A 27,171-nucleotide genomic window follows, 5' to 3' on the forward strand; every position below is an offset into this window, starting at 1 on the left:
AAATAAATAAAAATAATATATATATATATATATATATATTTATTTTTTATCCCAATTTCTCACATTACATTCACCCTGAATGTTAATGTTATCCAGGTGAAAAGTTAACTTCATTCAAGCGAGGCATCCTTGACATAAATCATTTGATGTATAATTAAATCAAAGGAAATGCGTTTGGGTCTGAGAGTGTGGCTGGTCAGCCGTTTTGCAGCTGGATACTATTGGTTTGTTTTGGCAAAATTCTTCTGCTCTGTGTGACAATAAATAAATGAATGATGATATGCAATTTAAAACCAAAACTAAGGCCTCAGTATGAGTTTAAGACGTGAACATGGTCATGTTTGTTGAATAAAAAAAGAAATAGTAAAAAAAAAAAAAAAAAAAAAAAAAATTGTGCAACCGATTTCAGATGTGGGCGGGAGCGTTTTGCCATGTGCACGCGCGCACACGGGCGCACCTTAGGGGGAACATTGGTCGTAGGTCGTACATTAAAACAGCATTCGGCCTTGGTAAATAGTCGGTATATGTGCCAGCTAGTTGTTCGTGTGTACGTTGCATAGCAACGCCTTGCAGTGCAGGCAGCCAGCCCAGGAGGGCCTATTTTATTTTGAACATTATCATTTATTAATAATAACTTTATCAATTGAAGTCTTACTTTCATATTGCCATAGCCTATTGGCAAGTGTTTTATAAACGCAATAGCTCACTTCAGGCCGTGGCTTATGGTTATTATATATTTATACAGCTAAGGGGCTGTAGTTCGGCCTGTCGTGAGCTATTGCTTGATTCTCCCACATTAGCTCACCTGTCTTGGGTTCCACTGAAAAGTAGGGCTGACCCTCCAGGATGCTGTAGATGACCCTGGCACTGTTCCCATACGTAGGGTCGTCCGCATCCGTTGCCACTACCGTGACCACTGACGTGCCTGCAGAGGAAGCACAGTTTAAGAAAGCATACATACTCCAGAGTTCAAACAATGAAAGCATTTAAGTTTAAGTTTATTTATTAATTTTTTTTACCCAGGGACAGTGCACATTAATCAACATCTTCAGTTTCCACATCAATGTAAATGTGCCAGAATTAGCTAATGAGCTAGTTTTCATCTGTAGTCCCTGCCTACCATGCATGTCTTTATGGTATGGGATGGAAAGTACCCAGAGGAAACCCACGCAAACACAGGGAGAACATGCAAACTCCACACAGACAGGGCCCCTGCTGGGGTTTGAACCCATGGACCTTCTTGCTGTGAGGCAGCAGTGCTAACCACCGTCATTCCATTAAAGATGCACTACACCCATGAATTAGTTAATTATTAGGAAACCTGATCTGATTCTGTACAAATTGGGAGTCACTTCCCAGATAGCAAAAGGTGTTAATTCAATGTTGATTTATGGTCACAATGCTTGATTTTTGGTTAAGGTCGACGATTGATGGTGAATCACCCATTAACCGCTGAAGCAATTGACTAATGTTGAAAACATATCATTGAATCAATATTGTTTTGTGGTTGCATTTTAATGATTGAAATGCCAATATCTAATAAATGTTGAATCAACGCATGCTGTTCAACGTATGCTGTTTGTCGTCATTACGTTGGACCAATCCGAATTCCCCCCCCCAATTTAAACAGACGTACGTCCCAGCATGCAGCTGAGCACTCTCTCAATGTGAACTGCATTGCAACAGAACAGCACGTCTGGTTCCCCCGGATTTGATTCTACTGAGTGCTTTACAGTAAGTTTTGGCTATATTACTTTTATCTTAACTGTGTTCTGTGAAAAATAACGTTATTGTGAGTGTGACCAGTGGATCTTGACGGCGTTGTGCATGTGCTTATGCTGCAGTTTGGTAGGTAAATATATATATACGTCAACTAAGATAAATATTCATGAATATTCGTTAGCGTGTGCTTAATATAACTCTGGAGAGTGTGCAAGTGGAATCGTACGGTTGTTTAAGTTATTTCGATGTAAATATTCTAGCGCCAAACGAATAGCAATTGCGTGGTCCAATTGCGTGCGTTGGTACTGAATGACGTTGTGCGACTCAGCCAATCAAAAGCATGCTTATTGGGTGAACAGGAAGTAGTCAAGGAAGCACGCACTAGCTGGCTAGCTAGTAAACACGTGGATCCGTAAATGCAACGTTGCCTACCAGACAACGGGACCGCGTGTTTCTTTTTGTATGGCTGTTCAAACTAATTTTACAGTTCTGCTAGCTACATGCAGTATTTAGCGAGCTGGGTTAGCCGGTTAGTTGGCTTTGAATCCCGGCTGCGGCTAGGTAGCCAGCTAGCTAAATGCACCGCGACGGTGATGTCACCAAACAAAATGGCGGCGCCCATGTTGATAAAGCGCTTCACATAACAAATCGTTTTTTCTTAGAAACTGCTTATTTTTATAACGTGATTTTTTTCTGTGGCTTATCTAAATACTAATTTGATGCTATGACTATGTTTATATCGCTATATGCTTCATCTCCCCTTGCACTCTTTCTAAGTTGGTTAAGGTTAGAGTTTGTCTTAGAGCATGGCGATAGAACGCCAGGTAGTTTGCAGGCTGTTTGGCGTGCCACTGGTCCTGCTAATGTTGAATGAATGAATGAAAACTTTATTTAACAGATTGCAGAAGGGGTACAATACAATATGGCTCAATACACACAATTGTTAAGGGGATGCAGACCAGAGAAAGACGTTTTTGTCTCGTTTACATCAGGGTCCCCCATTTTCAATTCATAGTGACATTTATGACATACACATGATGACATTTATGGCATAGGGAGGGACATGCATGACATACAGATAGTATATAGTTAGACGTTTGGTTATATGCACGGTATTTTCTAATGAACAATATAACAATAATATAATAATGGACTCTCTTGATATTGATCAAAATGTAGAATTATGCAAGCGTTTCACCCTGCACATTGCAATGCAGCACATTAATGTCGACCCTCCCCCCTTTTTTCTTTCTTTTTCCAGAATCACATACCAGTTTCAAGAAGCCGCACGTTGCAGCAATTGAAGCAAAGACTTAATTGTTCTAGCCAAGTAAATACCACAATTTATGTACCATTACATTGACTATATAGTTAGACGTTTGGTTATATACATGGTATTTTCTAATGAACAATATAACAATAATATAATAATGGACTCTCTTGATATTGATCAAAATGTAGAATTATGCAAGCGTTTCACCCTGCACATTGCAATGCAGCACATTAATGTCGACCCTCCCCCCTTTTTTCTTTCTTTTTCCAGAATCACGTACCAGTTTCAAGAAGCCGCACGTTGCAGCAATTGAAGCAAAGACCTGTTCTAGCCAAGTAAATAGCACAATGTATGTACCATTACATTGACTACAGCACCTCATCACTATGTCATCTTATTCTCGGGCAAAAAGACGTAGAGTCAACAAATTAGTGAGAGAGACAGAGCAGGCTATCCTCACTGATTATAAGTTAATTGTTGCTGCTAATTCAAGGACAAACCATCACTCTTTAGAGAACACAGATCCTGTCACAGCCTATACTTCAAGTTCAAGTTTCAAGTTTCTTTAATAGTTGTCATACAGAAGTACAGAATACTTTCATACAAAATGCTTCTTACTGTTACGCTCCAGAGACTGTGCTAGACAAGATAGTATCAAATAACATAGTATAGCATGTAATTTTAGAAGAAGAAAATGAGGTCACAGTGTTCGGTATAGACATATGTACAATGTTCTGAGTTACCATATAATATACAATACTATGCAGTGTACTAATGTACAGTACTATATAGTGCAAAGCAGAAATGGGATGAGGTACAATTTAGGTACAATTTACAGTAAGGTGTACGAGTTGTAGTGCAATCCTTCATCAGTAAATATAAAGTGTGGGGAGTGGGTGCTACAGTGTGTTTGTTTAAAGTGGGTGTGTGCTATATAGTGTGTGGAGTGGGTGCTACAGTGTGTTTGTTTAAAGTGAGTGTGTGTGTGTGGATGTGTGTGCTATGTGCGTTTGGTGGTTGTTGTTGTGTAGTGTTCATTCATTGTTCGTTTAGCAGCCTGATGGCCTGGGGATAGAAGCTTCTTCTGAGTCTTTCTGTGCTCGCCTTGAGACTCCGGTATCGCTTGCCTGACCGCAGCAGTTCAAAGAGGCAGTTGTTCGGGTGACTGGAGTCTTTAATGATTCTCTTCGCCTTGCCCTTGCAACGCTTGTTGTAAATGTTCTGGAGGGTGGGGAGCCCCCCTCCAATTGTGGACTGAGTGCCTGCTCGATTTACCAAAGACAGACTTGCCACTAGATTTAACAACTAGATCAGACTTGCCACTAGATTTATCAACTTCAGACTTGCCACTAAACAGACCACTAACTATCAGTGATCAAAGTGAAAATATTGACTCACCAGGTGAGTCAAATGCACATTTTGAAAGTATAGCTGGGGATGACGAAATTGAACCTGAACATGTCTTTGACAGTGATGAGCATAATGAAAATTTCCTCATGACAAGTTTAAAATATTGGGCAACATCCTATTCAGTCTCTCTGGTTGCACTATCATCTTTGCTGTCCTTTTTGAAGATGTTTCACCCCACCCTTCCTAAAGATGGAAGAACATTGCTAGGAACACAAAAACATGTGCCTACCACTAAGATTGAAGGGGGAGAATACTATCATTTTGGTTTAGTCAAAGGGGTGCTTTCACGGTTGGCATGTTTGATTTTACCGGCAACTCTGACAACTCTTAATTTACAGTTTAATATAGATGGTTTACCTTTATTCAAAAGTTCTAAACTTCAGTTTTGGCCCATACTTGGAAGTCTCAAATGTGACTACACAAAGTCCCCATTTGTTGTTGGCATTTTCTGTGGTCTAAGCAAGCCAAAGAGTGTTTTTGAGTACCTAGAGCAGTTTGTCAAAGATCTTCAGAATGTACTGTCTAATGGCATTATTTATAATGACAAGCAATTTGATGTACAGATTTCTTCTTTCATTTGTGATGCCCCGGCTAGAGCTTATATTAAGCAGACCAAGGCATTTAATGGCTATTCTGGTTGTGACAAGTGTTTTCAGGAGGGTGTATGGAGAAATAAAATGACATATCCTGAAACAAAAGTCAGACTTAGGACAGACTCCAGTTTCTCAGACATGGTTGATGAGGCACATCACAATGGGACGAGCCCTTTAACAGGTTTAGTTAAGATGGTTTCTATGTTTCCAACTGATTACATGCATCTCTGTTGTCTCGGAGTTACAAGAAAACTGCTTAATATATGGTTAAAGGGGAAGAATTTGGCAACAAGGGTCCCTTCCAAAACTGTACAAGCCATTTCAGGTAAACTGCTAAAGCTACGTCCCTACATGCCTTGTGAATTTAACCGTAAACCAAGGGAACTGTCAGAGTTAGATCGCTGGAAAGCTACTGAGTTGCGATCCTTCATGTTGTATTGGGGTCCTGTTGTTTTGAAGGATTCCCTCCCCAGTGAGCTGTATGACAACTTCATGTTGTTTTCTGTTGGAATGTACTTGTTGCTGTCCCCTAGTATTTCTGAGGAAATGTTGGCCTTTGCGCACAAGTTGATGGTTTCTTTTGTTGAACACTTTGGGACAGTGTATGGAAGAGGTGAAATTGTGTACAATGTACACCAGCTTATTCATTTGGCTGAGGAATACAGGAAGTTTGGCACTCTAGATAATATCTCAGGATTCCCTTTTGAGAACTATCTTGGACAAATTAAGCATCTTCTACGCAAGCCACATCAGCCTCTACAACAGGTAGTGAAAAGGTTGTCTGAAATTCCACATGTTGGATCCCCATGTCCCACAGATGATCCAATTTTGCGTAATATTCACACTGATGGGCCTGTCCCCCCACAGTTTACTTCTTCACAACAGTACAGGAAGGTCTCCACTCATCGGTTTACTTTGTCCACAAAGAAAGGAGACAATTGTATTGAGGTTGGAGATGGATTTGCATTAGTAGAGAATATTCTTAAATCAGAGGAAGAGGTATATATAATTTACAGAAAGTACAGACACAAACAGCCATACTACATGTATCCCTGTGAATCATCATACATTGGTACATACAAGGTCAGTGGCTTGCAAGAAGATATAGGGATAGGTAAACTTCGCTATATCAAGCGCAAATGTCTTCTCTCTCCAGACGGAGATGGTGCCATTGCAATACCACTACTTCATTTAACAGCATAACCATACTGCCCTACAAAGCTAAAGTGCAGTAACTATATTGACACACTGACTCTAACGTCGGATTTCGGGGCATAACTTACCTCATTAATAAATACACAATTAGTACAATATTACATGTACACAGATAACATGTTTGGCTGGCCAATTGAAACGCTTAAAGGAAAACTCCAACATTTTGTGAAATTAGCTTATTTAACATCTTCCCTGGAGTTGGACAAGAAGATGCATACCTTTTTCGTTTGGGAGTTGTATTTGGAGTATATTTCCTGACTGTAGTGAACTAGGTTAGATGTCTGCCCCACTTCCAGTGATGAAGTTAAGCTAGGCTAACTGTCCAGGCGTTCCCTAAGCCCAATGCATGCAGAGAGACGAAAAAGGTATGTATCTTCTTATAACTCCAGGGAAGATGTCAAATAAGCTAATTTCACAAAATGTTGGAGTTTTCCTTTAAATGCTTCAAAAATGCAATGTGTGCGGACTAATTAGGAGGCGGCTGTTACAAAGGGTCAGATTAAACCGAATATATATATTTATTACTTGAGATATATTGTATAGTATTTGTATATCGTCTGATATCCCTTGTATATTCTTTGTACATATACACGGAATATCCCTTTACCTAGTACAGGCCAGACCATAATATTCGTTCTCCTATTGGACAGCGACCCCCCTAGGCGCCACGGCCATACCCCCAATGTCTAGTTCAAAGTCACCGCTAAGACGTATAAATACGTTGCAGGTGGATACAGCAGTTAGTTACCACAATAAGTTGAAGCCTTCACCACGATACAACGTGCTGTGAAGTGTGCCCGTTTTGCCCCAAAATAGAGCCTTGAGACCGCGTGCAAATTGATAGCTGAAGTGTCAGAGTTTAAAGCTGTATCGTCGAGTTCGACCTATTCTATTATTAAGTATTAGTCTATTATGTATAGTGTATCGTGCGGCTACCGTTCTACAGTGACCAGCATTACCAACGTTTCCTCGTACCAGCTAGTGTGCTTATCCAGGCTGGGCTGCTTACCCTGGCGCTTTCACCCGAGGAGCCCTAGACGAGAACCGTGTGGATATGTACACTGGATAACCTACACCGACAACTACAGACAGAAATAAGGCTGGTACTATAGATTATTCACCTTACGTATAAATACGTTGCAGGTGGATACAGCAGTTAGTTACCCCAATAAGTTGAAGCCTTCACCACGATACAACGTGCTGTGAAGTGTGCCCGTTTTGCCCCAAAATAGAGCCTTGAGACCGCGTGCAAATTGATAGCTGAAGTGTCAGAGTTTAAAGCTGTATCGTCGAGTTCGACCTATTCTATTATTAAGTATTAGTCTATTATGTATAGTGTATCGTGCGGCTACCGTTCTACAGTGACCAGCATTACCAACGTTTCCTCGTACCAGCTAGTGTGCTTATCCAGGCTGGGCTGCTTACCCTGGCGCTTTCACCCGAGGAGCCCTAGACGAGAACCGTGTGGATATGTACACTGGATAACCTACACCGACGACTACAGACAGAAATAAGGCTGGTACTATAGATTATTCACCTTACGTATAAATACGTTGCAGGTGGATACAGCAGTTAGTTACCCCAATAAGTTGAAGCCTTCACCACGATACAACGTGCTGTGAAGTGTGCCCGTTTTGCCCCAAAATAGAGCCTTGAGACCGCGTGCAAATTGATAGCTGAAGTGTCAGAGTTTAAAGCTGTATCGTCGAGTTCGACCTATTCTATTATTAAGTATTAGTCTATTATGTATAGTGTATCGTGCGGCTACCGTTCTACAGTGACCAGCATTACCAACGTTTCCTCGTACCAGCTAGTGTGCTTATCCAGGCTGGGCTGCTTACCCTGGCGCTTTCACCCGAGGAGCCCTAGACGAGAACCGTGTGGATATGTACACTGGATAACCTACACCGACGACTACAGACAGAAATAAGGCTGGATTATATTAGTTTAGGACGGTATGGGAATGGCTTGTAAGGAGAGATCATTATGAGTACCGTAAATTCTCATTTCAGCCCTTTGAAGATGAATGGTGAGGTGGTGCTGTGGTCAGTTGTACAGTTCCCAAATGGTGGGACAGCAGTAGTTCTAGAGAGCTGGTTTAATGCTAAAGACCAGACTGTGTTATGGCCCCCTAAACACATAAAGCTCACAAAAGCCCTTCGAGATGGACTGCAACCAGATGATAAATGGATCACCTATAAGGATGTACGTGAGCTTACTACGTGTGGTGAGTATTTCGTGCAACACATACACAAAAAGTGAGGACGCAAATTGTGACGATGCACATATGATAAGAGGTACATATATTTTTTCGTTAAACACTGGACTGCAGATATGTTAATTGTCATTTTCTCTCTGCTCTTTCCAGAGACCCATGATGAGGCCAAAAAACGAGAGACCAAGTACACCTCAACTATGTGTCCAACCTCTGAAATTGAATCTGAGGACGAAGGAGATCTCCGCCAGAAAAGAAGATCCAGGTACAGTGTTCACTTTGTTAAAGGGACAACTCTCCCTAGGGTGTTGTAAATAATGGCACTGCTGTTGTAGTTGCAAGTAGTGCTAAAAGGATAACACACAGTGGCCTGAGGGCCTATGTATTCAGACTTTAGCCTTGACTAATAAACGTAGTATCATAACTACATTTATTTATATGTGTGTATATATATACTTTTTTTTAGGCCAAATCAGCAGTATGTGCACTCGGACTCTGACTCGAGTGGCGACGCCAAAAGAAAACGTTTTGCCAAAGCACCTGATGTGGGTTTCCCAGGTATTGATGCAATGCATTTATTTTATATAGGCACTTTGGAAATGATCACTGCTACAGTTAATAATAATAATAATAATAATAATAATAATAATAATAATAATAATAATAATAATAATAATAATAATAATAATAATAATAATAATAATAATAATAATAATAATAATAATAAACAGTTAAACAAATTAGTCTGACCATGTACCGACAAATTGAGCATTTTAATTTGATTGGACTTCTGCATTTCTTGCAGTTATTCTATAGTTGGCCCAAAATATATACATTGTGAATAACATGCCAACTAAAATATGTTGTAGGACAGACTCCAAAATCGAGCCGGTCTCGTAAGGCGCTAAGATCCGGCAACCCTCCAGTTGTTGGCCAAGAGCCTACAATGAATGGTATGTTGCTATGAATGTTAAAATGCCAACTAGATGACTGTTTAAACATGATTTGTAGCATCTTCAATTCTCACCCTGGCTTACCTTTTTTAGATTCTTTGGATGGTGGCATGATCTACAGCTATTTAGATTCGTTGCAGACTCCTGATCCAAATAACAGTAAGTGAACCCATATCTGTGTTCTTGTGAGGAGCTTGCTGGCAGGTCGCTGGCATCATGCATGCAACAGAATACATGTTTACAATGTGCATGCCAGCCCACTACAAAAATTCAAAGCCTTCACAACTTGCAAGCAATGTCACAATAAAAATGTGTAGTTGTACATAATGCTTTTATATTGAGCACAATTTCCACCATGTTTGAGTCGCAACTTATTTTACATTTCCCCTTTGTAGATCTGGTTACTAGCAACTACCGGCAATCGCTAACTCAACATAATGGTGAGTTATCAAGCAATCTCATAACATAATATTCTGGCATGTTTAAAATATCTGTATTGTCTCGCATTGTCTTTGATATTTTTATTAAAGTAGTATTTGGCAGTGCACGTGAAATCAGCTGAATGGAAATCAAACATTTTCTCACATGGGGGATTACAATAGCGTCATTTGCTAATAACTTTGTGTATTTCCTACTGTGTTTCAGCCGAGATGCCAGGATTTGATATTGTACAGTATCACCAGCAGCAGCAGGCCTCACATGTCCAGCAGCTGCAAGATCGACAAAGTGCAAGTAGTGGTATGATACTGTACTCTTTCAGTAACAGTGTTTTGAGAGACGGGGATACAACTCCTTACACCCCTTCCTGACATAGAGCGACGCGAGCGAGCGAGAAAAAGTGATTAAAATGTATTCGTTTCAATCAGACTATCCTGACCTGCCGCGAGCGACAGTGAACTGAGCAGCGATGTCGTTCACCCCTCAAATATTCGCTCGCTGTGTCTCTAGTTGAGCGATTACGCGGCCGAGTCCCGCCCCTAAACACTTTTTATTGGTCGAGAATCCAGGTAACACACACTCGGACACGCGCTGCGTCATATCAGGACAGTGTCGTGTGCGATTTCGTCTCCAGTTCGCTCGCTTGCTGCCTGTCAGGAACCGGTGTTAGTGATTATGACATGTATGTTAATTTGACTGACAAGTCAGATTTTGTATTTTTAAATATAATGATTTGTTTCTACAGGGATGTCGGGATGCAGCTCGGGGCAATACTACAGTCCCCCTGGTCTCTCACAAAATGGTATGCCATTTTAGAGGGAACTACCACCAGTTTGATCCAATGCAGTCAAACTATAGTGAAATATATAACTATGATTTTGTTTCTACAGCGATGTCAGGACACAGCTCAGGGCAATCTGGTGTTTCACAGCGTAGACAGATGGCCGGCGATGGCGGGCAGCTTATGAAAGGCAAGTCTATTGGACATGGTGTAATTCCTCGTGTGATTTGCTGCTTATTTTTATTTCTCACTTAATGATTTTAACTCTTCTTCTGAAGACCTTACCATCCAGAAGAATAATTCAATGCTTGCTGAATTACTTGTCGTGGTGAAGGATCTATCGAGAGATGTGCAGTTCATCAAGACCGAGTTGGCTGAGGGCAACATATCTGGTGGGACCAGGGGACACGGGGTGGCCACCACAACCACTATGCTCCCCTTCCAGCTGCCAATCGCCAGTGAACAAGACTTCAATGAGGCAGAATCATTACTGATGGAGCAATCAGTCCGTCAAAAGATGGTAATTTATTGAACTGCATTCATTTATCAAATGTAGATCGTTTCAGTGTGGTCTTGTTCAGGGGAAAAATGTGTTTAGCACTTTCTAGTTCAAAACGTGTTAGAGCTTGTATATCTGCTATTTATGAAACGTTTTGAAATTGTTCAAATATACCGTTTACATATGGACAGGAGGGTTAATGTGGTTAAACCTAATGACTGGCATGGGCTGGAATATCAGTGCATGCATAAAGTGTGTGTATAAACAAGTTGGTTGCTCTGTGTTCATAAAATAAACGTTATGCTGTTTCTAACGCAGGGCCTTCATTTTCTTCTCTCTGATTTAGATTTCTCGCCTGGCTTTGGTAGGAGGCACCAATTCAGAGAACCTGATCAGACTGATGTTGAAAACTGCTATGACCAACGCCCTGGCCAGTGGGTTCAACTGGGCTGGAAAGAAAGACAAGCGTTGTTCAGAAAGCAAGAAGCCATTCAAGCACACCACACTACAAGCCTGCATGTTTGATGAGCTTCCTCCCCTGCAAACTACTTCATAGGTTAAGTTTAGGTAGTGAGGTGGTGATGCTGGTGATGCTGGTGATTCAGAATATAATTATGCTGTTGCAAAGACTTAAAAAAAAAGTGTTATGTTGGAATAAAGTGATGAAAGTGCAACCTATAAGAAATGGACAACGTAATTGGTGAGCTTTAGAGGTGCATGGATACACATTGTATTGCCTAGATGGTGTCAGGCTAGGCGATTGCTTAATTCTCTTTCCTGTCCAGTCTAACTGGATGCTGACTGTAGCTTGTTACTGTAGACCTACAGAGTGAGTAATTGAGTGATTAAAAAAAATCGCACTCGTGTGAAGTGAGGGGTGCTCTTATCATCGTACATCATCTCACCCACCTCTCTTCCTCACTTTTTTATTTTTGTGTCTATCAGCTGCTGCTCGACAGTTTGACCCCAAGCTGACCGACCAGGACTACAGCAAAACTGTCAAGAAGTGGCTTCGTTATGCGCCAGACCGGGAGGGAGGCATCTCAAGGAACCGAAGTGACCCAAACTTAAGTCAAGCGAACCAGAGTCAAACTTAGGGTACCCCAGCACAGCACACACTGTTTCCCTGGTTCATACAGTACAAGGAATTACCCTCATGGACACTGTTCTTCCATGGACGGCATCTACTTGAATGACTTATGCTGCTTCAGCCTGTTCTTGGAACCGAAGTGACCCAAACTTAATTGTCAAGCGAACCAGAGTCAAACTTGGGGTACCCCAGCACACTGTTTCCCTGGTTCATACAGTACAAGGAATTACCCTCATGGACACTGTTCTTCCATGGACGGCATCTACTTGAATGACTTATGCTGCTTCAGCCTGTTCTTGCAGTGTTTATTTTTTAAATTTTTTATTTTAACCTTTATAGGGTAGGTTCGCTGAGCACGGATGCTCTTTTTCAGCTACGCCCTGCTTCACATTCACATAGTTCCATTCACACCTGGGAGCTGCCCAGGCCTAACAAAATTAATAGTTGGTTTCAGGTTGCCGACCGACCCTGCCGATTTAGGTGCGACCCAATATATTTTATGAGTTTTTAGAATTTTTTTTTAATAAAGTTTCATAGAAATCTTAGTCAAACATTTAGTATTATGGATATTAAACATGCTGGCAGAGTACATGCATCCATGTTGTTGTGAACATTTTAATTAAATAAAGAAATTCCCTATCCATAGTCGCCGTGGGAAAGAATAAAATAAAAAAATAAAATAAAATAAATTCCCTACCTACCCATGGCCAAACTGACAACCAACCTGAAACCAACTATTAATTTTGTTAGGCCCCAGTACAACCACAGTCTGACACTGTTGGCCACTGAGCAACTCCACTGGAGCAGTTGGGGGTTTAGTGCCTTGCTCAAGGGCACTTCAGAGGTTGGTGTTAAGGGTATGGGAGAGAGTTATATGGGAGAGAGTTATAGAAACATTAGGGGTGTAACGGTACACAAAATCCACGGTTCGGTACGTACCTCGGTTTTGAAGACACGGTTCGGTATTATTTTCGGTACAGTGGGGGGGGGGGGGGGGGGGGGGGGGGAATAAAAAAAATTGCTTTTCATTTATCTATTTATTTAACTGTATTAAACAATATAAAACGAATTGGCCATAATTGACTGAGCAAACTAATGCTTACTGCTGTAACCTACTAATAACACTTAAGTAAATCTGAAGATTATTATATAGCAGATGCCTTGGAGGATAAGTCGTGGACAACTGTAGATCATCTAAGCTCCACTGTGTTTAAATTCAAATCCTATGCCATTGTTATTTAACCCTTGTGTCTGAAAACTAAAGTATTATACTCTTATTAGGGGACTAAATTGAAAAACTCCATAAAAAGATTATGTTGAAATAATTTCCCACTTTCTTTTCCATAAATATTGTATTCAACTTCAGCCCTGATCATAACCATTTTTTATATTATTTTTGTAATGAAATACTCCCACTTTTCTGAAAAGAGTTGTTAAATATGACAAAAAAAAGAATATGTGGTGGTTATGATCGGGCTGAAGTGGAATAAACAATTTATGAAGAGTAAAAAAAAAAATACAAGATAATTAAAAGATTATGCCACATATTATGTTGGCTACAAACATAATCACTGCAAAGTTATCAAACAAATACGAATCTGATCAGACACAAGGGTTAAGTTGTTGTTCCCTTTCTAATTTCCTCAAACATCTAGTCTAGTTAATGTGATCAATATTATTTGACAATTGATGCTTTTTGTTGGACATTTCAGTCAGTAGTGAGCTCATACTTTGAGCTCATAAATTTATAGTTAAAATGATTGAGACAACGCAATCTTGTCTTCGTTGTGCATGAATGCGTGTGCTCACCACACACAATATGTGTGTCACTATTCTGGCAGTGGCTATATATGTATTGTTAATGAAAGCCTGTTATAAGGTCTGTTATTTTTTTTTGTGTAAAAGGTATGGTCACTGGAAGTATGATACCCTAGAAAAAAATAAATGTTCATATTAAAGCCATGTTGTCATTTTTGTTCACACATTTTTGGAAATATGGTCATATAAGAATTGTATTATTATTTATTTAACAATAGTGTGTTTAACAGCAGGAAAAAAACATGTAATGTTATGATGTATACATATCAGCAGCAATATTTTAATGTAAAATGTACATTAATCAGTATTGATTCCTTAACTTTACAAGTTACAAGTAGATGTACAAGTTACAAATGTACAAGTAGAGTACCATTTAGATTATGGTTGAATAAACATTGATGTCTAACATTGATTCAATATAAAATCAACTAAAATGTGCATGTAGATTACCATTTAGATGATGGTTGAATCAACATTGATATAGTATCAGCTATGGTTGACACCTAACGTTGATTCAACGTGTAAGTCATAGACAACGATCTATATAATTTAGATGTCAGGCTTCAACATAGATTCAATATTTCTGCTGAACCCTATTTCAACGTTGATTCACTCATTTTTTGCTATCTGGGTTCAGTTGTTACAGCCACAGCCAGCGATGAAGATTCTTGCTGGAGCTCTCATACAGTGTCACTATGACTATGCGTGTGGCTCCTGGTACAACAGTGCCCCCAAAAGTCAGAAAATAAAACTACAGACATCACAAAACAAGCTAATCAGGGTAATACTAAAGCTACCTGCCCGAACCCACCTTGACCCATCTCACTTTGAGATCATGAGATGGCTTAAGGTGGAAGACAGAGTAAACCAGATAGGGATGTGCCTAGTTCACAGAATAGTGCACGGGGTAGTGCCAGTGTACTTTAACAACTACTTCAACCGAATCAGAGACACCCATGCATACCAAACTAGGCGCAGTTCAACTGACTTTGTGCCAGTCAGATTCAGGAGCTGTATGGGGAAGGAGTCTTTTCTGTATTCAGCAGCTATCTATTGGAATAGTCTGCCCAGTGAACTGAAAATCATAGACAATGCCGTTAGATTCAAGTCCAGCCTGAAGACATGGCTCAAAAGGGACTATACTTGACCTAGACACTTAGCTTAAGGCACCCTTGCATGTTGTATGTATATAAATGTTAAATGGTATATGTGATGTGTTGTGATGTCACGTTTTGTATGATGCATGTATTAAGCATCACACTCCCCCACCCCCCTACAAGGACCACAATGGAAATAAGCTCTGAGCTTTTTTGTGTTTCATCCTTGGCAGTATATCCTGACTGTGCTCTTCTGTCACATGTTTATTTTTATATTGTCAAATAAAGTCATTCATTCATTCATTCATTCATTCATTCATTCATTCATTCATTCATTCATTCATTCATTCATTCATTCATTCATTCATTCATTCATTCAGCCAGGGCTTTTCTCTCCCCTGTCTGTCAGCAGGTTCCCAGGTCCATACATGGTCCCTTTCCTGTTCTCATCTCACCATCATCCTACTCACCTGTGCCTATCTACACACCTGTCGGCTATCACCCCATCACCAAACCAGGATAAGAGGTTTGCACCCCTGCCACGCCTGGTCGGAGTGTTGTTTACGCCTGCCGTGGTATAAGGACTCTCGTCTAGACCGTAGTACTCCTAGTGTATGTTTGTGTGCTCAGTGAACTTGATACATAATAACCCTTGTTCTCCGATGTCCAGGACCTCACCCCCCCGGCCTACACCTCAACCATGGATTCCACCAGCCTGCACCCCCTGGTCCTCACCTACCCACGCCATCAGCCTGTCTCTCCTCCACTCCTTGTTCCCCGTCTCCAGCCCCTCTCCCGACCCTTGGACCCCTCTCCCCCTCCTGCTTAATTAAACATTCTAAACCGCTCTATTCTCCTGTGCCTGTGTTCAGCTCCTGGGTTCTAGAAAGACCCCCCCCCCCCCCCATCAGTACAGTGTCACCGTCCTTTGGGTCAGTTTTACCATGGTGCCAGTCATCATTTTGTATCACCATGGTACCACTTTTGCACTTAGAAAATACCATGGTGTAAGGGATAATACACAATGAGGTGTGCGGTTAGGCAAAAGGTGTGCGGTTAGTTAGGCAAAAGGTGTGCCGTTAGGCAAAAGGTGTGCGGTTAGGCAAAAGGTGTGTGGTTAGGCAAATGGTGTGTGGTTAGGCAAAATGAGTGCGATTCGCTGAGGCAAACATTTCTCCATTGACTTCCATAGTAAAATTGGACATCTGTTACTTTTACTTACAGTATGGTGACAGGATGGTGATTGATGTTTTCTTCGACAACATACAGAAGTCGACATATCCTATACCGTGTTTGAGTGTTCTGATGGAGAGTCCACTGTAAGAACAAACTGTACACACACACCGCCGCCAAACTGTGTGCAATATAATTCAAATGTATTGAGGGGCATTGATCAGAATCAGAATCATAAAGGTCTTTATTGCCAAGTAGTTTTCACATACAAGGAATTTGCTTTCGTTTTCGGTGCGACATTAACGGACAGACAATAATGGACAGATAATCAAATAAAAGGTGGAATAAAATAAAATGGAATATGAACTAAATTAAGATAGAAGCACAATAGAATAGAATAGAATTATGAAATAAAAATAGGCCAGGGCTGTACAACTGATCTCTGCTTTGTTAGCAGGAAAGATTAAATAATTTCACGAATGACCACTTGTGTGTTCAGGCAGACTGCATGTTAAAGGATTTATTTCAGTTCATGTTCATTTCTCCTTTTGGTCCTGAAATAGGGGAACTATGTATGAAAAGGGCTACAATTACGATTCAACCAGAATGGATGTCCAAATCCAATGTGCTGGATTACAGAGCCAACAAAACAAGATTCACTGTACTCAGACTTACAGACTTCACTGTATATAATGTTATATAACATATACTGGGAATTTGGGGTATATTGGGTCTTATCTATTATAATGTAAATTGGGTTAATGGGTGGCAATTAACATCGTCTGACATTTCTAAAAGTGAGTCACCAGGAGAATACTGTATATCCTTCCCTGTACTAGATAGAATAGAAATACTTTATTTATCCAGAGGGAAATTCAGCACTACAGATCGCTCCCAGTGAACAGTAAACATTTAGGTAGTCAAAAACAAAAGTCACGAATAAGATTAAGAATAAAATACGGTCCGGGATATAGATTTGTTATGTATATACATTCTAAAATATAAAATATACAGTCAAAATATACGGAAATATACAGTAAGTGTACAGTAAAAGGTGTAAAATTGTACAGTGTCGATTTAAAAGTAAAGTAAAAGTCCAGGAAGATTTGATAGTACTGTCACCCTGTGTCCAGTGATGCAGTGAGGCACAGTGATGCGTTATATAGTCTGATGGCTGTCGGAATGAAGGACTTCCTGTGCCGTTCAGTGTTACATCTTGGGAGTCTTAGCTGAATATTACTGTACTACATTATATATTTCTGTTGGCCTGTAATTTTTGGACCAGAAATTACAGTAAATCTTCAGACCACAGGCCACTGGCAGATGTCAAGCAGCCTTCATCATCAGCACCCTGTTCGTTCCCGTGGAAACTCCCCTAATGAATGCACTCTTGATAGATCTGCCTTGATTCGCCGTTCAATGATTTCATAGCCTGCCGCAGTTTCTACAGCACCCTTGATTGCGGTAAAATGTCCCCTCTGACACAAACTTTAAAAGTATGAGTGTCTTAAAATTTTATGAAAAGCATAAATATGGTGTCTTACCACTAGGATGAAAATCATGAAGGTTATGTGGTGTTAGGGTCTCCAGCGACCCGTTTCAAGGTTATTATGTAATAACTACCATGTAGTTGATTTTATTAGAACAAGGCTTTATGATATCCTCCACAACACATAAGCACAGCAAACTTTCACCATTTTGAAAATCTGAAGGTATCTGCAGAAAAAAAAAGTACGACTGTGGTGTTAGGGTCATTCTTGACCCGGCAAGGTAAAACTATACTATAAAAATACTAAATATAAATAAATAAAATAATAATAAATATACTAAACTTTTTTTCAGAAGTTATATTATTATTATTTTTTTTTTATTATTGGTCTTTTTCCCCCTCCATTTTCCTCCGATTTTCTCCCATCCCAATGTTAGTCGTATGCCAATTCCCAGTCCCTTCCTGGTCGCTGCGCTTTACCCCCCACAGTCAGATCATTTGGGAGAGTGGAGGCTACCACGTGCTTCCTCCGACACACGTCCAGCCAATCACCGCTTCTTTTCACCTGGCAGCGCGGATTCTCATTGAGAGGGCGTAGCGTGTGGGAGGACCACACTATCCCCCTCACGTCCAATCCGCGCTTAGCAGGCGCCCCGACCGAACTGTAGGAGTCGCTGTTTACAACGACCCGGACCCACCCCGCCAGCTTCTCCCACCCTCTGATACAGCCACTTGTATCAGTGCAGACGGCCAGCCAAGCTGGTGACAACCCCGGAGCTGTGAGCTGGATTCGAACAGGCGAACCAAGCTCACAGCTCCGGGGCTGGTGACGAACGCAATCTCCGCTCGACCACCTAACCGCCCCTCAGAAGTTATATTCTAATATTGTTCTATTATAGTCAGAAAACATTATTATCTATGGGTTTCACATTTAGTATATTATGATTGAACAACCTCATTTTCATCTTAAAAATAAGGGACATGATGTGTCTCGGGGGCCATAAAATCAAATTACAATGGGATTATATGGTTATGAATGCATATAATGTTAGTTAGGATGTAGTATTAACTATATTGAGTGATACTCCTTTCTTTTTAGTGGTCAGGACTGAGTTAGACCCCGGGTCAACATTGACCCACTAACAACGGTCAGTGGTGCCAATTCCTAACACAACATGAGGGTTAAAATGACATGCAAAGCATAAAGATGGTGTCTTAACACAAGGATGAAAACCATGAAGGTGGTGTCTTAAAATTTGATGAAAAGTATAAAGATGGTGAGAATACTGTATATCCCTCCCTGTACTATATTACTGTACTACATTATATATTTCTGTTGGCCTGTAATTTTTGGACAAAAAATTACAGTAAATCTTCAGACCACAGGCCACTGGCAGACGTCAAGCAGCCTTCATCATCAGCACCCTGTTCGTTCCCGTGGAGACTCCCCTAATGAAGGTACTCTTGGATCCACGTAAATCTGCCTCACACTCCCTCTCCTCTCTCTGCTCTTTCTGATGCGCCGTTCAATAATTTCATAGCATGCAGCAGTTTTTTACAGCGGCCTTTGATCGTGGTCCAATTTTCCCTCTGACACGAACATTTAAAAGAGAAGGCCTCAGAAAGACCAAGCTTTCTAAGACAATGGCTCTTTATTTTTTTTTACATTATTTTCCTCCCTTTTCTCACATCCTGTTTAATGAATTTGCACTTGGCTTGCCAATCTAACTGTGGGGTGGGGGGGGGGGTCCAGTTTTTGACATATTTCTTTCAAAACGGATACAAAGACGTCATCGCCGTGGTACTTGGTGGCACTTACAGTGAAAATTAAGCCCTGGATCACATCTGAGGCGGCCATATTTTACTTTAATGGCACAAGGCCCTAATAGAAACCGCCAGCCCCTCATTTGAGCAGTATTTATGGGCCTTTGGCACGAAGAGAAATATTGTTAAATGGTTTTCGGTTGTAAAACTCCATAAAGACGTTTTGGGGCCCTTCCCATTTTGTGTCACAGCGCAGGCACTAAATGTGTGGCGCTGCAGATGCCCACTGGTGTCTTACACGAGGATGAAAAGCCTTAAGATGGTGTCTTACACTAGGATGAAAAGCATAAAGATGGTGTCTTACACTAGGATGAAAAGCATAAAGATAGTGTCTTACACTAGGATGAAAAGCATAAAGATGGTGTCTTACACTAGGATGAAAAGCATAAAGATAGTGTCTTACAATAGGATGAAAAGCATAAAGATGGTGTCTTACACTAGGATGAAAAGCATGAAGATGGTGTCGTACACTAGGATGAAAAGCATAAAGATGGTGTTTTACACTAGGATGAAAAGCATAAAGATGGTGTCATAACTCTAGGATGAAAAGCATAAAGATGGTGTCTTACACTAGGATGAAAAGCATAAAGATGGTGTCTTACACTAGGATGAAAAGCATAAAGATGGTGTCGTAACTCTAGGATGAAAAGCATAAAGATGGTGTCTTACACTAGGATGAAAAGCCTTAAGATGGTGTCTTACACTAGGATGAAAAGCATAAAGATGGTGTCGTAACTCTAGGATGAAAAGCATAAAGATGGTGTCTTACACTAGGATGAAAAGCATGAAGATGGTGTCGTAACTCTAGGATGAAAAGCATAAAGATGGTGTCTTAATTAACACTAGGATGAAAAGCATGAAGATGGTGTCTTACACTAGGATGAAAAGCATAAATATGGTGTCGTAACTCTAGGATGAAAAGCATAAAGATGGTGTCTTACACTAGGATGAAAAGCATGAAGATGGTGTCATAACTCTAGGATGAAAAGCATAAATATGGTGTCTTAACTCTAGGATGAAAAGCATAAAGATGGTGTCTTACACTAGGATGAAAAGCATTAAGATGGTGTCTTACACTAGGATGAAAAGCATAAAGATGGTGTTTTACACTAGGATGAAAAGCATAAAGATGGTGTCTTACACTAGGAGGAAAAGCATAAAGATGGTGTCGTACACTAGGATGAAAAGCATAAAGATGGTGTCTTACACTAGGATGAAAAGCCTTAAGATGGTGTTTTACCCTAGGATGAAAAGCATAAAGATGGTGTTTTACACAAGGATGAAAAGCATGACGATGGTGTCTTACACTAGGATGAAAAGCCTTAAGATGGTGTTTTACACTAGGATGAAAAGCCTTAAGATGGTGTTTTACACTAGGATGAAAAGCATGACGATGGTGTCTTACACTAGGATGAAAAGCATAAAGATGGTGTCTTACACTAGGATGAAAAGCATAAAGATGGTGTCTTACACTAGGATGAAAAGCCTTAAGATGGTGTCTTACACTAGGATGAAAAGCATGAAGATGGTGTCTTAATTAACACTAGGATGAAAAGCATGAAGATGGTGTCTTAATTAACACTAGGATGAAACATGAAGATGGTGTCTTACACTAGGATGAAAAGCATAAAGATGGTGTCTTACACTAGGATGAAAAGCCTTAAGATGGTGTCTTACACTAGGATGAAAAGCCTTAAGATGGTGTCTTACACTAGGATGAAAAGCATAAAGATGGTGTTTTACACTAGGATGAAAAGCCTTAAGATGGTGTCTTACACTAGGATGAAAAACATGAAGATGGTGTCGTAACTCTAGGATGAAAAGAAGAAAGATGGTGTCTTACACTAGGATAAAAAGCATAAAGATGGTGTCTTACACTAGGATGAAAAGCATGAAGATGGTGTCTTACACTAGGATGAAAAGCATAAAGATGGTGTCTTACACTAGGATGAAAAGCAAAAAGATGGTGTTTTACACTAGGATGAAAAGCCTTAAGATGGTGTCTTACACTAGGATGAAAAGCCTTAAGATGGTGTTTTACACTAGGATGAAAAGCATAAAGATGGTGTTTTACACTAGGATGAAAAGCCTTAAGATGGTGTTTTACACTAGGATGAAAAGCCTTAAGATGGTGTTTTACACTAGGATGAAAAGCCTTAAGATGGTGTCTTACACTAGGATGAAAAGCATGAAGATGGTGTCTTACACTAGGATGAAAAACATGAAGATGGTGTCTTACACTAGGATGAAAAGCATAAAGATGGTGTCTTACACTAGGATGAAAAGCCTTAAGATGGTGTTTTACACTAGGATGAAAAGCCTTAAGATGGTGTCTTACACTAGGATGAAAAGCCTTAAGATGGTGTTTTACACTAGGATGAAAAGCCTTAAGATGGTGTTTTACACTAGGATGAAAAGCCTTAAGATGGTGTCTTACACTAGGATGAAAAACATGAAGATGGTGTCTTACACTAGGATGAAAGGCATAAAGATGGTGTTTTACACTAGGATGAAAAGCCTTAAGATGGTGTCTTACACTAGGATGAAAAGCATAAAGATGGTGTTGTAACACTAGGATGAAAAGCATTAAGATGGTGTCTTAATTAACACTAGGATGAAAAGCATGAAGATGGTGTCTTACACTAGGATGAAAAGCATAAAGATGGTGTCTTACACTAGGATGAAAAGCATACAGATGGTGTCTTACACTAGGATGAAAAGCATAAATATGGTGTCTTAGCACTACAGTAGGTGAAAAACATAAAGATGGTGTCTTAACACTACAGTAGGTGAAAAGCATAAAGATGGTGTCGTAACACTAGGAGTAGGTGAAAAGCATAAAGATGGTGTCGTAACAGCAGGTAAAACACAAGGCTAGAGATGAGGCACAGTGTGGGAGAACTCAACAGTAAGACTGAGGACTGACATATATAGAACAAGGCTGGCTTGGTGTACGTCAGGCAAATCCAGGTCAAACTGAGCCTTGATTTATCGAACATCAAATAACGCATTTGTCTTCCTGGTCACCACAGAGTTGAATCTGTGAGTTGGGAATAACAGGCTTTCTTCGGCAGGTGTAACTTGGCACCGGGATGCGTGTCGGGAATTGACTTTTGATCTAATTTCTTGTTACTTCGGGGTAACCTATTGATTGTGAGGGCTGAGCGTGGAACAGAAACATATTCAGGTCTCGCTATTCTGAGTATACCTGAAGTGAACTTGTTCAGCATGTGCTTTCTTTTATCACTTGGTTTATTCATGGTATTATAACATTACATTTTACATTTTGTCATTTAGCTGAACGCTTGTATCCAAAGCGACTTACAGGTTATGTACGACAAGTCAGCAGGAAGGGTACAACTCTTACAGCTGAGTAACAATGTTCATCAAACAGTGCTGAAACTTCGGTGCTGCAGTGAAGAGTGCATGATAGTATAAGACAGTAAGAATGTAATTTTTTTTCATACTTTTTTTTCCTTTCAGATATTGATTGAAGAAGTGTGTTTTTAGTCGATGGCGAAAGATTTTCAGCTGTCCTAACTGTGGTGGGAAGTTCGTTCCACCATTGTGGATCGAGGACCGAGAATAGGCAGCTTCTCTTTGATGACCCTCCCAAAGCTTGGATAGGAGTGGGTTTGAGGCGTCCAGAGGATGTAGAGAGGAGGGGTCTTGAGGGTGTGTAGTTAGAGACCATTGACCGGAGGTAGATGGGAGCCGTTCCCTTCGCCGCGCGATATGCCAGGTCAAGGACCTTGAAGCAAATTCGTGTGGCGATGGGGAGCCAGTGCAGGTCCCTAAGAAGTGGGGTAACATAGGCTGACTTTGGTAGGTTGGAGATCAGATGGGCGGCTGCATTCTGAAAGTTGAAGGGGCTTGGTGGCGGTGGTCGGTAGATTATAAATTATATATTATAATGTGTTGCTATGGAACTTGTCAATAAGATTGTATTTTACAAAAATACACAGTGTTTTAGATAGATTTTTCTATTCACTGTGTGTGTGAGGTTGGTTGGTCAGCGTCTCACAGTTCTACTGACATTTGGGTTAATCACTGCCTATTTATATCATATGAGAGATCCACGTTGTCAGTTTGTTTTTGATGAAAACTGTCAAAATAAAGTTATATATATTACGATACCAGGGCTCTACAGTGCGACCATATTGCTCGCATATGCCCCTAGAAATATGTGTGTGCGAACCGGAAAAATCAATTACTTGCACGGTGTAAAACTACAAGTCCCACATTGCACTCACACCAATCACAGTAGAGTGACGTGACTGGTTTCAAGGGAAAGAAAGGAAATGACCAATCGGAATCTCTCATTTGCTTGTTTACTTCCTGAAAGTCCGCCATTGCGCTATGCAAGACTTTCCCTAGACAGTATCATTACGTTTTATGTAACTTATTCTAGTCTTACCAATAGCAATAGATTTTAGAACACCTAGATTTATCGATAGCAATAGTAATATAACGTTAATGCAACAAAACGAATGCCTTGCTTTGTTAATCATAACGTTGATGCAGTAGCGTATGTCGTTGTGTTGGCTGTAATCGACCGTCAATCAATGGTCTACCTGACACACAAACTCATAAACAATGTTTCTGTACTGGAGGTGTACAGTATTTCAATAGGCAACCCTGAAAGGATTATTTTTCTAGAAGAGCAACACTAGCCAAAACATAGGCATTGTATGCATAAAAGGGGCAAAAGCTAAAGTTAAGTGACTGTTACTTTTGTAGCAGTAGTTTGATTTGATAGTTTATTTGATAGGGACAGCACATGTTAATGAACATCAAGTACAAAATACAAAATGTAAACATGCAGGGTTGTAGCAAGAGCTAATTTACACCAGGAGACAGCAAAACTATTTTAATAAATAAATAGCCTGCTTAGGGTAAAAGCATTGTGACAATCAATGATAAAAACAACAATAAAAACAAGAAACAAGTTACATAAACTAAACCAGATAAAAAATTATCACAGTTCCGGTTTGCCTTAAGATGCAGTTTAAGATGGGTCTTGAACATGGAGTATGTGGGGCACTCTCTAATCACAACTGGTAGGCTATTCCAGTAGTTACCACCTTTAACAGAGAACACAGTTTTAGCAAAGGTAGTATACCGAAAAGGCACCTTACAGTCCCCTATACTGATGGCCCTGGTGGTAATGCCAGTGTCTCCTTTTTGTTTAATGTCCCTGCCTTTTTTATTAGGCCTAGTTGTTGGCTACAACTTTACCACAGTAGGCATTAATCACTTAATAGTTCAAAAATGTCTGTGTCCCATTCCCGTTTGCACGTACGCAGATACACACACACGCACACAGTGGGCCAGTGACTTTGGTGGTATGTGCTATTGCACAGATGTGTGTCCCGTTCCCGTTTGCATATGCACGCACAGTACAAATATACATTTATATAAAAAAATTTATAAAATAAAAATCTGTTACTTGAAATATTTTCACTGTGCTCCTAAATATTTTTGTGTGCTCCTAAATTTTTTAATTTAGGAGCACATGTGCTCCTTGGGAAAAAGGTTAGCGTAGAGCCATGGGCCCTCATTTATCAACGTGGCGTACGCACAGATATGTGCGTAACCCGTGCGTACGATAATTTCTAAGCAAAGTGTGGGATTTATCAATTTGAACTTGTGTTTGACTTTGTGCATATATTTAAGCACAGGTCGGACCATGCGTACCGGCGCCCAGCGGTAGAATATGGGGACTGCAGACGGACGGCATAGCTCTCATCAGTTGCATGCATTAGTTTCAACGCGGAAATAAGCTTGACTGACGTGTTCTGTATGACCCCCGTAATTCATTATAGTTCATTGTGAAATAGCGATAGTAGTGTAATTATTGTCAAACCCTAAATAGCATGTGGAATAGGTCTTTCTCTCCGAATGAATGCAGCATATGGTTTATATATGGCGTTATCGGATGCACTGACTGCGCTCGCAGGAACTGTTTTCAGAGATAGCATCAGATAGGGATGAATGAATGAATGAGGGGCAGTCTAATTGCAGAGAGAACATAATATTAACTAGAGTCCACTACCCGAGACACCTCCTTCATTTGTACCGCAATTTGGGACCCAAATTGGAGCTATAAGCTTAAAAGCTTTTCCGTGCTTATTAAATAAGCACAGCTATGCAGGGTCCAGCTGCAGAGCCGGAGAGACAGACAACAGAGAGACAGACAGACAGACAGACAGATAGACACTGTTCCACAGTGTGTGTGTGTGTGTGTGTGTGTGTGTGTGTGTGTGTGTGTGTGTGTGTGTGTGTGTGTGTGTGTGTGTGTGTGTGTTTGTGTGTGACTACTAGTCTCCTAGTAGAGACTCCTCCCCCCCCCCCCCCTCTGGACCACCTCCTAGTAGAGACCCCCCCCCCTCTGGACCACCTCCTAGTAGAGACTCACCCCCCCCCCCCCCCCCCCCCCCTCTGGACCACCTCCTAGTAGAGACTGTACGACCGGCTGCGATGAGGAGGGGGAATTGCAACCACTGCAAGCAAAACTTAACCCTTTCACTGCAGTACACGGCTGTAACCAGAAAAGTCAAGTCATTAATCCTCATCTTCGTCTTCTTCCTAGAGAAGTCTCTACTAGGAGGTGGTCCAGGGGGGGGTCTCTACTAGGAGGTGGTCCAGTGTCTGTCAAATCAAATCAAATCAAATCAAATTTATTTATAAGGTATGTCTGTCTGTCTGTCTCTCTGCTGTCTGTCTCTCTGCTGTCTTTCTCAAAATAGTATAAGTGCTATCTTGGCCCTGAGAGCGTTGCTCTCTGGCTCTGCAGCTGGACCCTTCTCAAATCAGCACGAAAAAAGCTATAAGCTTATAAAACGATTTTGTAACTGAGGGGTACAATTCCCTGACTGTATTGTTAGATATGGTATTTAATACCACTACCTCTTGTACTTTAACTTCTGGCCATCCAGTACATGATATAAGTATGATGAACACTTTCCCACCTGATGAAACGAATCCACACAAATGTACCAAATCGAAGGTTTAATATAGCAAAAGGTATATACAACATTCACTTAATTACATTTATGATTTGAAATATGCACTTTTATGGCAAATGAGTATTCGTAGGTAAATCAACATTGAATGTCCAATCTCTGGTTACGCAGGGAGTAAGTATACAACCTGGAATATTTAGGAAACGATAGCGATGGTACTTAAATTATTATAGCTGGATACACTAAAGGGGGGGGGGGGGTCCCGCTGGTTGTAAGACAGTAGGAGGGGGGGGTTAGAGAAGCCGCTGGCGGTATCCCATCTGGCCGACGGTGTCGGAGAATTCAAAGTATTGAACACGGTGCCCACAGAACCTCGGTCCGCAGACGAACACAGCTGGACCCTCTGGTGGACAGTAGCTGCCGGTCCACAACGGAGAGACGTGAGGCGACCTCACTGGTGTAGAGCGCCGTCTCACCTGGAGTCCTCTCCGGGGGGTAGTTCCAACACTCCGCAGTGTTGGCCTTTATCCATGGAATAATCAAAGCACCCAAAGCATAATCCAAGCCATGGAAGGCTCGCCGTCGTCCGGGTAGAGTAATCCAATATACAGGTCCA

General features: G+C 40.7%; 1 protein-coding gene across 1 annotated transcript in view; it reads right to left on the reverse strand.

Annotated features, from left to right (window-relative positions):
• cdh7a (cadherin 7a) overlaps positions 1–27,171 on the reverse strand; it is a gene marked incomplete at both ends in the record, with an annotated part of 728,354 nt that overhangs the window by 506,191 nt on the left and 194,992 nt on the right. The window contains one exon of the mRNA XM_084312150.1: positions 806–925. Within this exon, the coding sequence (XP_084168276.1) occupies positions 806–925 (120 nt within the window). The remainder of the gene's footprint in view (positions 1–805; positions 926–27,171) is intronic.

Source organism: Notolepis coatsorum (genome assembly GCF_963971535.1).
Source record: "Notolepis coatsorum genome assembly, chromosome: 4".
NCBI lineage: Eukaryota > Metazoa > Chordata > Actinopteri > Aulopiformes > Paralepididae > Notolepis > Notolepis coatsorum.